This window comes from Tetrao urogallus, assembly GCF_951394365.1.
Source record: "Tetrao urogallus genome assembly, chromosome: Z".
Classification (NCBI taxonomy): Eukaryota; Metazoa; Chordata; class Aves; order Galliformes; family Phasianidae; genus Tetrao; species Tetrao urogallus.
The window spans coordinates 28,923,513-28,940,898 of record NC_136816.1 but is presented as its reverse complement, the minus strand read 5'-3'; the positions used below and the strand labels follow the sequence as shown (position 1 = coordinate 28,940,898).

The 17,386-nt window shown below is 34.8% G+C and overlaps 1 protein-coding gene across 1 annotated transcript in view; it reads left to right on the top strand.

The window, feature by feature from the left end:
• Window positions 1-541: 541 nt before the first annotated feature.
• The window catches only part of PAM (peptidylglycine alpha-amidating monooxygenase), a gene marked incomplete at both ends in the record, with an annotated part of 75,743 nt that continues 58,898 nt past the window's right edge, over window positions 542-17,386 (top strand). The window contains 4 exons of the mRNA XM_079548911.1: window positions 542-633; window positions 1,659-1,779; window positions 5,793-5,850; window positions 12,082-12,169. Of these exons, the coding sequence (XP_079405037.1) occupies window positions 542-633; window positions 1,659-1,779; window positions 5,793-5,850; window positions 12,082-12,169 (359 nt within the window). The remainder of the gene's footprint in view (window positions 634-1,658; window positions 1,780-5,792; window positions 5,851-12,081; window positions 12,170-17,386) is intronic.

The window sequence follows — 17,386 nt, the reverse complement described above, 5'->3', positions numbered from 1 at the left end:
AGGTGCGTTCTTCACTGGCTTGGGCTGTACCTTGTGACAACGCTTACTAATGTTTCAAAAACTCTTGACAGGGATTTGCGGAGAACTGATGCTGTAATGTGTTAGTCATCTTTTATCCTCTTGTTTTTTTACAGGTTCTAAAAGATGACTGAAGCTGGTTTCTGTGATGCTACTGGGTGTCTCTGGCACCATGGACTGATACGGAACACACAAATCTGACTGTGCCACTTGGGGAGGAAGCATCAAGAGTGCTACTTCATTTTGGCTCCTTAAGTGGGCAGAGGCGCAGTCTCATCTGTCTCCAAGGGAAAACCCTTCAACAGATTTTTACAGCTAGTAATAAAGACAACATAACATCATCCACCTTCCCGATTTACAGTGCATCACCTTCCAAGACAGATGGTCTGTCAGAAGCAGGATGCCTGCAGAGCACATAAAAATGAAGTAATGAATTAATGCTGCTGTTGCCTAATAGTCAGCTGATAGAGCTGTGCTGCCCTTTTTCTGGTCCCTTAATCAGGCCAGGAACTGCAGGGTGGACATGGCTGGCTTCGTTAACAACCTGCTAGTACTGATTTTTGTTCTTCAAAACATCTGTTTGGGTTTTAGAAGCCCACTTTCTGTCTTCAAAAGGTGGGTTATGCAGAAAGACATTATGTGTTGAATGCATGATTTTTAGTGCTACCCTCACCTTTGTATGGAAATACAATAAATGTATGAAAAAGCATGTCCTTGATAAAAATGTGCATGTTGGTTGGTTGGTTTTGCTCACTTGTTCTGCATTCTACTTGAAGTGTCACTCTTGTCATAGTGAGGACAAACTCTTGGTTGTTTGTTTTTTTTTTTCCACAAATAGCTCATTAAAATAGAAGTTAAGGATGGCTGTCATTGGGATGATAAAAACAAAAATGAATACATTGTGTTACATAGTGCCACAGGTATATTTGAGTCTTTACACAGCGAGTAAATACATTTCCCCTGCTCTTATTAGCTTGGCAGTGTAAAAAGCTGTTCCAACAGAAAAAAAAAAAAAATCATCTTAAACTGCTCAATCCTTAGAAATATTGGAGAAGGAGTAAACATAAGTTTCTGTAAGATTGAATAGACAAACTTAATCTAGTTAATACAAGAGAAAGCCTCTTAGCTCTCCAAAAGGTGTTCAACTGTATTTTTTCATTTTTCAATTTTTTTTTTTGTCATTTGCCGTCAATATAGACCTTGATATTCACATGAAGTTCTAAAACTTACTGTTTTGCTTCTCTACTGGCAGTGGGAATTGCTATAAATGTCATATTATTGGAAGTTAAAAAAAAATAAATTCTCCTTATTGAATTATACAGCAGATACGTATTCCTAAACAAAACATCAATCTGTCTTGAGTGATTAATAGTACTTGACATATACTAGTGCATTAGTTCTTTATCTGTACATCTGTGTACCTAAGACAGGGATTTAGATGAGATTAATACATCTAATTTTTTCACAGGAATTACTTCAGTAATTGCTTGATAATGGAGATGTTTTTATGACCTAATGAAGTAGGGAATTTTCCAAATCGTTCCTGTGTTGTCAGATTTCTTTACTATTTCTAATACAGATCTTTTTAAAATATATTTTAAAATATATATTTATCTTTATGTTCCCTTCTTATTTTTAAGGTATAAAGATGCTACCAGATCTCTTTCCAGTGAATGCTTTGGGAGCACCAGGCCAGTTATTTCATTTGGGCTGTCAGATTTTGCTTTGGACATTCGTATGCCTGGAGTGACACCCAAGCAGGTGGGAGAAGTATAGTTTTTCTTTTTGCCAATTATTCTTTTTTTTTTTTTTTTTCTTCAATGGGCTAGAGAAATAAAGTCTTGCCTGAAGTATGACTAACTTGAGGTGAATGAAGAAAATGGTAACTTTAATAATGTGTGCATGTCCAGTGAGAAATGGAAATCTGAAAAAGAGTTTCAAAGAATAGAAAAATAGTTTCATCTGACAAATTTTATTTCTAATATTGATTTCTTACAATTAATTGCTAGAGCTTATTGAAACTTAAATTATGAGATTTATTAAAATGAAACTTATACAGTTGTGCTGGTAAGACAGATTAAAATTGCAGTTTACACCAAATCTCAGATAGTTTCTCAGTTCAATTTTAGGTGCAGTAAATTGAACATTATTACAACTTTGACAAGCTGAGAGAGAATGCCAGAAAGCATTTTTACATGAATAATACTTTTGATTTAACATTCTAAAACGTTGAAATATTCCAGGAAGTATTATCAGTATATCTTTGTGGTTTGACATAGCTTATTTATGTCATAGCTTACCGAACCAAGACAGTAAAAATGAAGAATTAATATTTAACATCAGCATTTTTGAGATTCACGTTTTAAGTCTAAAATTCTGCTGTCACTTTCAAATGAAGTTTTATTTAGCAAGATAAACAATGTCTAATTTTCATTTTCTTTAGTGAGGCAATGCAGGGAACTATGTATGTCATTAAAAGACACATCTCTTTAAAAGGGCTGCAGATGCTTGGAAAGAGTAGGATGTTGTGCTGCAGTAGATGATGACTCATTGTTGCAGATAGCACTTTCAAAAAATAGTGAAAGGAGAATGAGGCTCTCAGTTACAGGGGAGCAGCCTCCTGGAACATAAAATTTAGAGTAAGTGGCATCATTCCAGTAAGTACAAACAGAGAGAGAGTCTCTATTGTATTTTATTTGTCTGCAACAAAATACTAAGCATCCCTTTCAGAGAGAGTGAAAAGTACTCTTAATTCTTCAGGGCGAACACTTCTAATTATGTAACTTCTAGTGATATGGCATGATTAATCATTAGTTAAAATATTGGGAATCGTGTATGAAGGGGTCAGTCTCTTCCCATTCAAAAAGAAAAAAAGCAACACCATCAACAAAAAGCTGGGATAATTGTTAGATGGGAAATATGCGTGTGTATCTGTATCTAGCAATGCTTATGAAGACAAATTGTATTCTCCCGTATAGTTTTGTGAGAGGGATGGGGAAGGCAGGCAGCAATAGAAAGCAACATGCGACACTAATTGTGAAGAAGATAAGCAAAAATAACACCTAACCTCATATGTAGTCCAGCTCTTATGTTCTCTGTCTCATCTTTTTTTTTCCCTTTCTCCTTCCCATCCCTTCCTCCTTCCACACTGACCTACTCTAGCAGCAGGAAACTTGGTTCGTATTTATGCAAGTTATGCACAATATGCATAGTGAGAAGAAATGCAGAAAAGGCAGTCTTTGTTTTCTTGCAGTTCACAGAAAGAGATAATCAAAAGCATTTTATGCCACAACAGTCAACACTGGCACTAAGTGGAATGGATGTTGTATTCACTGGCACTAAGTGGAATGGATGTTATGGCATAAGTAGAATGGAGCTGAATTATCCTCTTTAGAGAGGATATTCTTCGGTAGTGGCCTCTTACTAACTCATTATCTTCTTCATGTATTTCTTAGCCCTCTAGGTGTTCATATGCAGTTTTAAGGCCTGTTTGTAACTCTGTATCTAGTCAAAAAAGATGCCAAAGTGAACCAGTGAGCAGGGAAACAAGTGCAGTTTTTAAAATGCAGTGATAAATGTACTGCTGTATTTGTTATGACTGCATTTAGTTCTTGAGTTCTGAATTAAAGTAACTTACGTGGGAAAGATGAAAAAATTACTAGAGAACACATAAATTAGTTTAATTGCGAATATAAGATTAGTATCTTTGGAGTAACACCTGTGTGTTCTATGTTGTCCTTCATTATGTGTTTTTCTATGAAAAGAAAATCTTATGCTTCAACTGGATCACTGTGATGTCATGTAGTGCAAGAAAGTGGAACTTTTATTCAGATCAACAGCTAGCTAATCTGAGAAATCGCATGTTCTTCACAAATGATATAAATTTGGTAGTGCTTGTAGAAAGGCTTCAAAGAGGATGAATGAACAGCCTCAGTGACATGCTGTTCATATGGCTTCTTTATAGCATCTCCATTGGAGCAGCTTTGCTGCTGTTGAACTTGAAGTTTCTAATTGAAGTTCTGAATCCCAGCTAAATAGAAAATAAGCTATTTCCTTTTCAATTTATAAATGGCTGTTGTATGTTCTGTAAATGCATATACCTGGAGTTCACAAAGGCATTCAAACTATTTGTATCAGCTGACCTATGTTTATCTTTTCTGTCTTCAAGCAAACCACCAGTGCAAATTTCTTATCTGTGAACATCAGTGCTTTGTGTAATCACATACTTTTATCAGCATTGTACTTGTCATTCCTTCTCAGCTGCATTTAATTGTTTAAGCCTATTTTCAGTGTATATTATTTTCTCATTAACTTGAAGTGTTTTTTAGCAGGAATTTTGTTTTCATCCATTTTGGCAAGTAATAGTGAAAGAGGACATCTTATTGGTCTTAGAGTTCATGGATGTAGTGAAGTACCACTACTATAAGATTTTCGTTTTTAAACAACCTTAAAGCTGAAAAATAATGTTTAAATTAGATAATAGCATAGCTGTCAACACACAAGCCACATCCCTGACCTTGTAATCTCTGTTACATCTAAATAAAACATGGAAATGAATTAATTCCTTACAGCAATGTTGACTTTCTACATAATCTTTGGACAAATATCTCAGTAAAGCAACTAGTTTTTGTTTTTTTTTTTTTCCTACATGGTGCTGTTATAGGGAACTGGCCTCCACCTAGTAGATAAAAATAAACCTGATTGCATTTTTTGCTTTTGTAGTTCACATGCATTTAAGATGAATGATTTCATGCTGTACCAATGATTCACTGTTTTGCTGATGAGCAATGGAGAGAGCTGAGAGCTTTCCTTTACAAAAATTTGCCCGGTTTTGTTTTCAGGGACATTATTTTGTGTTCCAGAGTACTTGTAGAGATTTCACATCTGGGTATTTGTGATTACTGCTCTGGGTCTACTGGTTTTGTGTTTTAATTGATTTTTCTATTTAAATCCAAGAATAATTCAAAATCTGACAAGCTGAGCACTTTAAATTCAAAGTCTTTTAGGTTACTAAGGCAGCTGTAACGTCTTGCAGAAGTCATTCTTTGTATGTTTTCTGCATGGACTGCCTATTATTCTGTATCTCATCTGTACTGTTCATCCAATTGCTCCAGGAAATTGCTAGTCCTTTACAATGTTTAAGCAAGAAAATTGCAAATTGATTTTATTATTAATTTTTTAGTTAATAATGTTCTTTGTTTTGAAGGGCATGTGATGTTTGTTGTATTGTCCAGTGAAAAATAATTTCATTGATTACCACATAATTAGATGCATGAAAATAAATAAATGTATTCCTATGATTACTGTTGCAATGGCATTGTATTTTTACCCTTTTTTGTCCAGTTAAATGCATCTTTGATTAAGAAGACATACGGCTAATGGTAGAAAAATGTTTAGCTCTGAGATAGTCTTTATTCTTAGAATATAGGAAGTTATTAAATATTGAACAAATGCATAACAAGAATACAATAAATCAGAAACTTAGTAATATTTGTCATTTTAACGTATCAGACATGGATTTATGCTGCTTATTTGGACATCATCAGAATACTGTTACCCCTTCAAATTTTTTGTCAGGCAGAGAGTGTGGTGTTTGTTAACTATTGCAAATAATCTCAGTGCCAAGATTTATAAGTGTATAATTTCTTAATTCTTTTTTCTTAATATTTCAGTTTTTCTCCCTGTTTTCATTCTTTGAAAGAATTCTGGTACTTTCTTTTCATTGTAAGAATGCCCTATTTTAAGGGAATTTCTGTTCTTTTGTCTTTGAGCAGTCTGATACCTACCTCTGCATGTCAGTACCCCTGCCAGTGGATGATGAAGCCTATGTAGGTGAGTGTTGGTTAATTTGAAGAGCTTAAGCAAGCCATTTTGAAGAATCTAAAGGTCTATTGTTTTTTTTTTTTTTTTTTTTTTTTTTTTTAAATTTGACTTGTATTGACTTAATCTTTGCCTGTCAGAGTTTCTAAAATGCATTCGTCATGGCTAATGCAGAAACTAACTAGAAAAAGCTACTTAGAGTCAAGATAACAAACTGTATCTGGAGAGATTCATGAGTAATAGTAGTTAAGGAGCTGCATGCAAATGCCTCTGGCAGTCAATATCAAACAGTCCCATTTGTGAAGTATTGGCTTTCTGTCCTCTGGATGGATACTTAATTCTGCTCCACTGAGCAGGCTGTTTATTTACCTGCTGGTGTAGACTGTAAATCCTTTGCACTTACAGTCAGCTTTGGCTGTGGTAAGATTTTATTTATCTAAGAGGCAAAAAAGCAAATGAAAAAGAAACAAAATAGAGCAAAAGCAACCTAAACTCTTCCTTCTGTTTTGTTTTGGTTTTGGTTTTTTTTTAATGTTATCACATGAATAAGGTGGCAGACAAACACTTGGAAATAGTACCGAAATGGATTTGCAAAACAACGAATCTGTAAAGAGGCTCTTCACTGCACTTTTGATGTTTTTCTTGCTTGTGAAATGTTCTGATAAAGAGTAAAGGTGATGATTTTCCTGATGGAAGTTTCATTATCAGAATGTTCTTTAAATTGAAATCTGTTTTTTATTCCCTGTTGCCATTTAGAATAATGTGATGGAAATTCCGTGTAGCTTTTGTTGTAGGGTTTTGAGGAACTGTTGTTCCACGTTAATTTCTGTGTGGAAATCCTTTGGAAATAGAATCTCATTTTCAGATTTTCTTGTTACTTTATGTTAAGTGAAAAAGACTTTTTCAATTCTTTATCCATATATTGGTTTGGTACAGAAGTTGGCTTCTAACAGTGAAATTACACTTTGGCTGTTTGACCCCAGGGGAAAAAAAGTTAAACAAAAACAAACAAACAAAACCAACAGCAACCCACAAGAGTATACAATGGATTTGATGTTCATGTTAATTTTCTAATAAACTGTATTTACTATGCAGTGTGTGCAGTTGACTTTTTTGCTTTCAAGTAATTCATAGAAGGGCATGCCACTAACCTGTTGATTGTGCAATTTAGATTTAGTGCTTCATTGAATTGCAAAATTGCATAGCTCAAATCTTTATTAGATTGCTGCACATTTCCATCTGTCATTTGGTGCTAACGTGTATAAAGTCCATAAAAATACGTTCTGTTATATGCATTTAGAAGGATTGACTAAAGCAGTTTTGTTAAAAGTCCAGTTTTCTGCAAAATCTCAATGTGACTCATGCCAGGCAACTCATTTCTTTTAATCTGAAAAGTGAATAGCTTCTATTCTTCAGATGTTTTGTTTTTACCAGCTTTTTATCTTCAGCTTTCCAATGATCACCATGCTTGAGTAAATGTATTGCAAAGCAGTGTAAAGTCTGGAAACAAAACCATTCTAGTATTTAGAAGGAACTTTGGACAGGAAGAGGAATTTCACTGAAAAATTAATGAGAACATTCTATTCTGTGAACATAATTGTTTCCCACAAGAGTGTTGCATAAAACCTCTTATATTTGAATGGCTTGAAAATAATTTAGGATCGCTTTTTTCTTTGGTCACTTCCACCAAAATAGAGAGAAATGTGGTCAATCTTAAGGATGTGATCAGTTCCATCTGTCTTCAGTGAAGTCACTGAAAAGTGATATCAACTGAATGGATTTCCAATGTTAGAGTCAATGTTCCAATGTTAGAACCAACAGAAGTGGTCTGTTTATCGAAAGAACTAGATTGAAACTTATTTAATTGCAGAAAATGTAGGGTATATCTAACTGACCTACCTTAAGAAATACATGAATAACGAATTATAACTTCTTCTCAGGCAAGAGATTTTTTTTTGCTATAGGCGTTGCTACTCAAGAAACACGATGAGTAGTGATGTTTTGGGTAATGCTTTGTTAATGTTACAGAACTTGATATTTACTTACTTGCACAGATTTATTTTTTGTGGCATAAATAAGCACAAAATTGACGTGGAACTAAATTTTTATTTTTAAAAGCATCTTGTCTACATTTTTAAATGGTTTAAGCAGAGTCTGCATTCATTGGATTGGCAATAGATTGTGTAAATAAGTCTCATTAATTACTGTGATAGCGTTTGACAACTAACAGATGTACTGTTGCACTGACTTGCCATTCACTGAGATATGGAAAAGATAGTGTGTGTTCTCTGGAACTTCAAAAGGCACATACATGTGAATGATACACAGAATGAAAACATAAAACTGAGTTGCTGATATAGTTCTGTGGTAAATCTGAGACCAGAACCTATGTTCCTGCCCCCAGTTCAATTTATTTACATAATACTGCCAACTAAATTTTCTCACTTTTGTTTTTTCCTTCATTTTCCTGTTTGCCTCCGTTTAGTCTGTTCTTCAGAAGGGCCTGGAAGAACAAGTTCTGTCCGTTAATAGAACATGCAGCAGGGCAGTTTTGATGAAATACGACTTGTTTTGGTGTTTTTTTTTTAGCATTGCACATAGGTTGTACTGCGCGCATTAGTAAGTAGAAAATATTGTCCATAACTTTCCAGTATTTCCTATCAAATTTATATTTGAGGACTTAGAATTCTGTCTTCAGCTTTGTTATTTCCTGAAGATTTGAAACTAGCAGACTGTTAAACTAGCACAGGAGCAAGGGGTATAACTTCATACTGCAAAATTGGGAGGGTGCTGTACCAGAGCCTACCAATTAGTTGAGGGTCCGTTCTTGGGCAGTAACAAAAGAAGAAACTGAGCAAATTTAAGGACTGTTAACAAATTATAAGTAGATATAGAGCAAGTTTTGCACTAGAGGCCTTTTGTAGAACTTATTATTTTTCTTCCTTGCGTGCTGCAAGGTTGTTTCTCTGGTATGGTATATATAAACTTCCCTATTAAAAAGTGATAATGCCTGTGCTATATTAAAGACCTCTAATATCTAATCTACCAAACTGTGAACACTCATGTGATACTCTGGTGTATTAATTAAATTATACTGAAAAAAAAAATTTTTTTAAGGATAACAACAATTATTGAGTTTTCACTCCTAAAGATGAACATCCAAGAAATCAATTTTTTTAAGCATACACCTTTACTACGCTTTGATTACTGTCCTGTTTGTTCTTCTCTGTTCCTTCTAAAGTTTGTTGCTCAAAGTAGTACTTGCAGATTCAGACTGAATTCACATTTACTTTATGTAATGGAACTTATTTCAGTAATCACTCTGTAGTGCTTATCTATGCATTAAAAATAAAAAAAATAAATATAGAAGTGCCAATTTATGTAACAGCTATACCTAAAAGAAACTAAATTGGAAGTAGCAATGGGATTTTCCTTTTCAAACTATACTCTTGTGGGTTTTTTTTCCAAACTGAGTATTTTGTATTATGTAGAATAAGATTAACAAATGAAGTACATGTAAATCATTTGTTAAAAAAAGAACAATAAACTGTATCTTTCTAGAAGTTCTTTTATTAAAAAATGTTGAATACCTACTTCATTTTGAGGGCTTTTGTAAGAAAAGTCTCAATCTTGAGTGAATTTGCAACAGTGAACAGGAAGCGAACAGAAAGAATTCCAGTCAGGTATTACAATATGTAAACAGCATACTGGTATGCCTATTAGTTTTCTAATTTGGGATGGTAAAATTGTTTTGTTTTTGTTTATCTTGTGTAAAAACAGTCAAGGCAGGTGCTGATATTCTGTTAGGCCAAAACCTTCTTCTGCAAGTTGTCACAGTCATTTAAATATTGAATTTTGTTATGCTTCTTATTTTAAAATGTAGTGGCTTTCAACTAGAAGAATAACTAGAAGCTTTGGTTTGATATTTCTTAAGGCTTTGGTAGTAACAGGTATTGTATTTGGCTTGAATCTCATGCTGGTTTGCATGACTTTTATAACTTATATCATTTTTAAATTGCTTTTTTTAAAAAAAAAAACTTTTTTTGAAAACTGTGTTTGTAATAGTGTTTGCTTGTCAACGTTGCTAAGAAGATATCTACATAGGAAAGGTTAACTGACTGCAAAACTTTCTTTAGCTCACAGACAGACTGAGATGCCTTTCAGCTTTCTTTCAGAAGCAGTGATGAGCTAAGCTAGTGCATGCGAGTGGTTCAAACACCGATGTGATTTTGCTTTGCTAATTATATTGTCTGTACTAGTACTACTTGTTAAGCTGTTTGAAGTACATCTTATAACAGTGCTTAAAGGTCCTAGCCGTACACTGGAATGTCACTGCAGTAGACATTGTGCAGAAATAAAGGATGTTTGGACAGTAATTAAAAAGATGAGAGGCTGGCATGGAATTAAAGAGGAACAGTGACATTGTAATGGCTGCAGAGATTTGCAGTTGAGAGGCGCTGTGGTTGAATTTGTCTATTGAAGGCTGTCTTTCTAAGTGTTGCCTACAGTACATTTTGTACAAGTATTGAGTTGTGCAAGAAAAATTGTTCTAGCTGCTTATGAACTATTTAGAAATATCCTCTCACAGATGTTGGCAACAGCAGCATAAACACTTGGAAAATTTAGTCTGCATAGTATGACATGTTATCTATCCCATGCATGAGTTAATCATAGTTTCGCTTTGTTAATGACAAAAATATCAAAACAAAAGGTCTTTTTCTAATGCAGATCAATTTTATGGCTAAGGACTGAGTAAAATTTTCTAGTAAAAAGATGGCTATGTACAGTCTTTGAACTCTAATCTTTCAAGCAACTGGAATGATTCTGTAAATTCATTCTTAAGAATATGTGGTACTCTTTCCTTCCTCTCTTCCCTCAACATGTGGAGACACCCCTTATTTTTCAAACCTGACCCTCAACTCTATCATGCTTGTTTCCTAACAACCCATCCTGGCTGCATGGTTTATATTCAAGATAGCTAGCTTTTGAATTCCGTGCCTTGTCTTCTGGCAATACTACTTCACTTTTCACTACAAACCTAAGCCCCAAAAACTAGGGTTGAAAGCTGTCTGTTTGGATTTTTTTTTCCTTCTGTAGAATTGGGACAATAATCCACATCATTGTTCACCTCAGAAGCTCTGTGTCAGCTGATAAACTTGCAAATTTATGAAGCAGAAGTGGCTTATGTGGTGTACAGCTTCATTGTCTGACCATACGAAGATCCTTGAAAACTTGGAGACTCCTAAATGTCTATGTCTAATGTCAGGAGTGACTCATTTTTTGGATGTTCTGCTGTTGAATAAGGTTAAAAATGCTCCAGCCCATTCCTCTGTCACATATTAAGAAAAATTCCTTTATAGTGCTTGCATCTGGCACAGCATTTCTGTAATAACAGAGGAAGTTACACAATTCAGCTTGTTTTATTTTTAGAAATTCTGTCATTGTAAGTTTATGATCAGTATTACTACACTGTGATATTGGTAACTTTTTTTCAGTAGTGAACAGGATCTTGAATATTTGAGAAATGAAAATAATGGCTTTCTGGTACTTAATGACAAACAGACATTTGAGTACTGAATGTCATTGTTTTCCAATTTTCTAACAATGAGAAGTATTTCGGCAACAGGATTCTGTTGTCTTGTAGGGAATATTATTTTCCATTCCAGAGGGTTTGTCAACGTCAGTAAGAATAAATCATAGTTCTCTTCTTGAACTATAGTCCCCACAAGGATGCAGCAAAAGTGTAAATCATGAAATGCTGAGAAAAGATAGGATTTCAACCAGTGTGTTCAAGATAATAGTTGCTCTTAACTCTAACTTCATGTTTGTATTTTGATGAAAAAGCTAAAAAGAACTTTAAAAAGTACTGCTAAATTACAAGTGTAAATTTTGAAACTAAATTTACATATGACTGGTTACTACAAAAACTGTGATTTGGGATATACTGGCATGTCTACTAAGTGTTTTATTTAACTATTGGGGAAAATAGAAAGGTTTTGAGTGGAAACTTGGAATTTTTTATTTCAATCACTAAATGAGATACAGTAATTACTTGGGTGAAAGGCTGTTGAATGAACTTAAGGAAAAGCTTGTAAGTGGAGTGAAAAAGGTAAATAAATGGTCGGGGGGGATACGTACTTTGTTTCCGGTATTACAGAGAACTGTTAACTCAAAGTGCTCTTTTTTGTGTAAATTGCAGTGAGAGTAAGGGTAACTTATTTATTTTATCATTTTGTTTTTCAGTTGACTTTAAACCTCACGCTAGCATGGACACTGTCCATCACATGTTGCTCTTTGGATGTAATGAACCCTCTTCTAATGAAAATTACTGGTAAGAATTGGCAGCTTGCTTTCATTATTGTGTCCAGATGTTCTTGTGTTGTCTGCACATATACTGTTTGTTTTAGAAGTAGAAAAAAATCAAAGAAAGAAACATGTAACATAGTAGTCTTTCTATACTTGTGTTTTTTGTGTTTTTTTCTTAATTGTATCATCTGTAATGTGCAAGAAAATTTTCACTATCTCTGGCCTCTTTCCTGGAAACACAGTGTGCAGGGTGTCATTGGGTACCGAGAAATCTGGGCTTCTAATTAGAAGGGTTTTGTCATTTTTGTATTTAAAAGAGTAACCTGCTTTTCAAAATAAATACTGAAACGCATTTAGAGCTACAGAGAAAATGAAGTTATCCTTGGGAATCATTAAGCAGCCTATAGCTTCTTATTCAAAAGATTTATGTGATGCCAGTTAGATTATGAGAATAAAAATGGTAAGCTTTTTTTGTTTGTTTATTCTAAATCTAGTTGCCACTAGTCTCTAGTGTAGCTGTAGCAGCTCTAATTACTATATATATATATGTACATATAGTTACATATATTTAAATGTTTAAAACGCAGAGTATACCATTAATTCAATTTATATGAAGTTATGCCTACATAAAGGTATGTATATGTATATATGTTTAGAGTTTCTTTACTGAGAAAAAAGTATAGTCAACCTGCAAAAGCAAGGAAACCTTGAGAAAAATAGTGCTACATGCAAAATTACTATATATAATGCAGTTTTTTGCCAAAATCTTGGTCAGCATTTCTTGTATTTCTGTTCTGACAGACATACCAGTTACAGTAGTTAGATGAAATTTCTGCAAATAATTAATAAATCATCTGAATTCAATAGGTACTGTTTTGAGTTTGGAAAGGACTCATGTAATAAGGATTTTTTGTTTTGTTTCAGGAGAACTTTGTCATCTCCTTTATGTCCTTAGAGTTCTGTCATAGTGCTTTGGACAGATTTTGTGGACTGGAAAAAGATACAAGGTTGTGCTTAATCTTCCTGGAGAGGGGGATCTGCTTTAATCTTGTAGACAAGAATTTTCTGTGGAGAGCTCTCTGAGGCTTAGGGTGATTGGTCATAAAGACATACATGCTCTGTAACCTTAATTTTTGGCAGTTCTTGTGAACCAAAGTTCACACTGAAGTTAACACGTTTATCGATTGACAATTTGAGTCAAGTAGATGTAAGTCAAAGCTTCCTCCCCTTTTTTTTTTCTTTTTTAAATTACCAGCATCATTTTTTTTTTACATTGTGGACATACTTCAAGCTGTTTGAGACAGCAGTCAGTAACAGAACAACCTCACGTCTTGATTTCATTGATGATGGGGAAATATCTACTTTCGATAGTATTTACTCATTCCATCAGGTGTTTTTCCTACATGATACTTTTCTGGGCAAATATTTTTGCATGCATTCCTCGTCTTTCTTATTTTAAAATTCTCATAGTTTTTTAGTTTATGAGAGGGGAAACTACTAGTAGGAGTTTTAGAGAAAGCTTGGTCCCTAGCTTTGCTTCTCTTTATATCTGTATGGAAGAATATTTTATCAGGTGTACAGAAGGATGTAAGGAAAGTGAAGAATAAGGAAACAAATTCCTTAAATTCCTCAAGTGGTCTGGTAATTGACCTAACCTTCAAAATGCCTAAGTTATGAGAACAGAGAGAAGTTGGCCCTTGGATTTACCATGGATAATGTAAAGAATTAGTAATTAGAGAATTAAATCACTAATGAAATTAGTAATCTGTCAGTCACTTCTCCTTTCTTTCAAGTTTTCAGGCAAGACTAGGTAAGATACATCTACAGATTGTGTAAAACTTGTACTTGCTGTGACCTGTGTTTAACCTAACAGGTTAAATATAGTTGTTTTTTTTTTTTTTTCTGGTTGAGTTCTGTAATCTCACTCTACCCTCTATATACTTACCAAGAAGATAACTAGAGTTGGACTGTAGGGCTAATAGTATAGTGTATTTTATTAAAAAAAAATAAAAAATAAAAAAAAAATTTAAAAACTAGCACTTGTAATCTTTTCATGGTTGGTGGAGATGAATTAATCAATACGATACGATAAACTTTCATCAGAAGTTTTATTTACCTTTTTCCTCTCAGCTGATGGTTCTAATATTGATAATGAATATTACAATCTTTTCTCACAAGAAAAATAGCTTATTTAAAAGTTTAGGAAAAACGTTGAACTCTGAAAGCACTGTTGATTTATGTTCTCAGCAGACAGTTTTTCTGTGTTCTTTGTGCCTTATATATTAGAATATAGTTTTAAAGAGTTTAGACTTTTAACAACGTGTGACCTTTTCAAACCAACTCAAGTCTTGTGTGTCATTCAAAACCATGTAGATTGTCCTTGTAGTGTGATTTAACATGTCTGGAAATAATTTTTTCAAGATGAAAGCTTGAGGTGATGCCTCAGTCTAGTTGATGTTCTAACATATCTAGTTGATGTTCTAAAGATCCAGCTTAAATGTTAAACTTATTCAAGGTGACAGAGCACTTGGAACAGGCTGCCCAGATGGGCTGTGCAATCTCCTTCTCTGGAGGCATTCAAAACCCACCTGGACTCGTTGATTAACCTTGGTTAGGTTCTGACATGGGCATTGGACTAGATCATCTACCAAGGTCTCTTCCAATCCCTGACGTATTGTGATTCTGTCATGTTTGGTTCCTGAACTTTCAAATATAAAGAGATAAATCAAAAGCTGAAAAAGTTTTTCAAAGCTGAATTTTGACTCAAATCAGGCTTATGATTAGAGTTCAGGTATTGTTTGCTCCCTGACTGTATCATCACTTTTCTTAAAAGAAAATGATTACCCAGCAAAGAGAACTCACCAGTGGCAGTGTGTGCAGTGTGGCATTCATTCTTGACTGGTATACTTAATACCAAATGATGAAACTAATTAGTGTTGTATTTAAATCTGATATTTCTGATTTTTTTTATATCCAGGTTTTAGTTAAATATTACTATTTTTTTTCCAGTATGTTGTTTCTGAGGTCAAGTATTTGTTTTAAATTCTGAAAAATTCCTCATTCATTATCTCATCATTTCATATGTTGTTGCATCAGACCGCACCATTTCATTTTGCACTGCCTGTAGTCATCTGCAAGGCTAGAAACATCATCACATCTGTTCTACATAAATGCAGAACACAAAAGCTAGGTTTTTTGCCTTTTTTGTATGCAAGTAATGTAGTATGCATGTGTATAGCCATGTATGTCTACATCTGTAAATGTTTCTATGTATTCCTTACTTGAATGTTCAAATGTAGAGAATCTGTTACACATTTTTGTAAGTCACTGTAGGGAGTAATAGCTACATAAGTAAGCATACTACTAATGTAAATTTGCTGGCTTAATTTGGTTTTCAACCACAAGAAACAATTTGGTTTAAGGAATTGTGGAGACTGTCCTGTTAGTTTTCCACTGTAAAAAAGCTCTTAAAAAATAATAACGAAATAACAATTTAAAATAAAATAAAAGACTTCTGCTCCTTGATCATAATTGGCACTAAAAGTATCAGAGCTGATTCATCAAAAGGTGTGACTCTCCATAGGTTGTTACTCAGAATTTCAGAGACTCTTGGCAGGACAAGGTCTAATGCAATCTCAAACCCTGTGCTGAAATGATCTCCTATTTCAGATGATTCATAAGCGTAAGCTGTAATGGGATTAGGCATGGCAACTATATATAGCTATCCAGTCTAAACAAATGCGTAAATTCAGGCCACAGATCACCACCCAGTAATTCCTCCATTAGACTAGTTGCTTTTGTTGGCAATAGATGATGATTTTGGAAGCTTTTAACTGGAAGAACTGCATCTTTAGTTCCAATAAAAGTTGCAAAATATGTTAAGACTGTTGATTATTGATTGAGAAGAATGTGTTTATGAAGTTCATAAGATCTTTGAAAGTCAGTGTGGGGAAGGCATGAGGAACTAGACAAGAAGCAATCAGTAAAGCCTGTTCTCATGCAATAGGTTAATTTTTTTGTGTGTTTGTAAACTTACACTTTTCTAATTTCCTGCTAGTGTTTTCTTTTTATTCATCAACTGTCTTATCTCTTCTTTTGAATCTACTTTGACATTGGTTTTATAATCTGAATTTACAAGATCAGCAGTGTTGCCTAAATGGAAGTTGACAGTTGTTTTAAGCATAGCAAAAGAGCTGTGTATTTCTTCTTTTTTTTCCTCCTGATACCCAAGAGAAGATTAGAATAGCTTATCTTTTCTTTGGTTGATTGATTTTTTGCCTAGCTGATGTGATAGAATATCCTTATGTGACAGACCTTAGCCAAGAATTGTGGTTTAATGAAGGTAAGCTGGCCCAGACGGTGGCTGCAGAACTGTGACTATGCTTGCTTATGGTTTCTGCTCTTGTTCCTCCCAGCCAGCCTTCCTAATGTATTCTGGTTAGATCCATGCAGTCTTCTGTTGTATTAACTTGCACCAGTTGAAAGCTGCACAGATTTTTCCCTGCAGCTGTATGGCTTTTTTTTTTTTTTTTTTTTTTTTTTTTTTTTTTTTTTTCAATTAACCTTAAATAGGTTTCTCTTTGGGATATGTTTCACTGGAGGATAGGAATGGTGGCGAGGAGAGGCATGAAGGGTTGGGAGATCAAGTTAGTTTTTTTGAAGGTCTAGAAATTATTTGCATTACAGTCAAAACTAGCAAGGGGGTAGAAGTGACATCTTCCCTTTATTGTAGGTAGTTGTAGTTAACTGAATGGTCTGGGGCAGTCGCCAGGGTCGACAGGGGCCCCTCGGCCCCTGGGAAACCATGGCAACAAATGACCTGAAGATAAGAGAGAAGTACAGGTTAGACCAAATAAGGAGGAAACAGGACATGCCACATGTCCATTGGTCAGAGACAAGGGTAGTAGCCCTAAGGCATGGGGAAAGTTTTAAGAAGGGTGTACTCCTTGCAATTAAGGCCATTTTGCCGCTCACCATATTGGTGTCATGAGAAGCGTGCGAAACTGACCGGGGCTGTCGGAACACTTTCACAAGGAGACTTCAATCAGGGTCGCCGGAACAAAGGCGACAAATGGTGCCCCGTGTGAGGAAGTCTCACCTGTGGAAGTGTGACAGCCGGCTGCGGGACGGACGCAGGAGCCTGCCGTGGTAAGGCGGCGGAAGAGCCGGAGGGGCTGATCCCCTGGGGCTAAGAGCAGCGCTGGTAGCTGGTGGAAGGTCGCGGAGGGTTTGATTTCCCTGG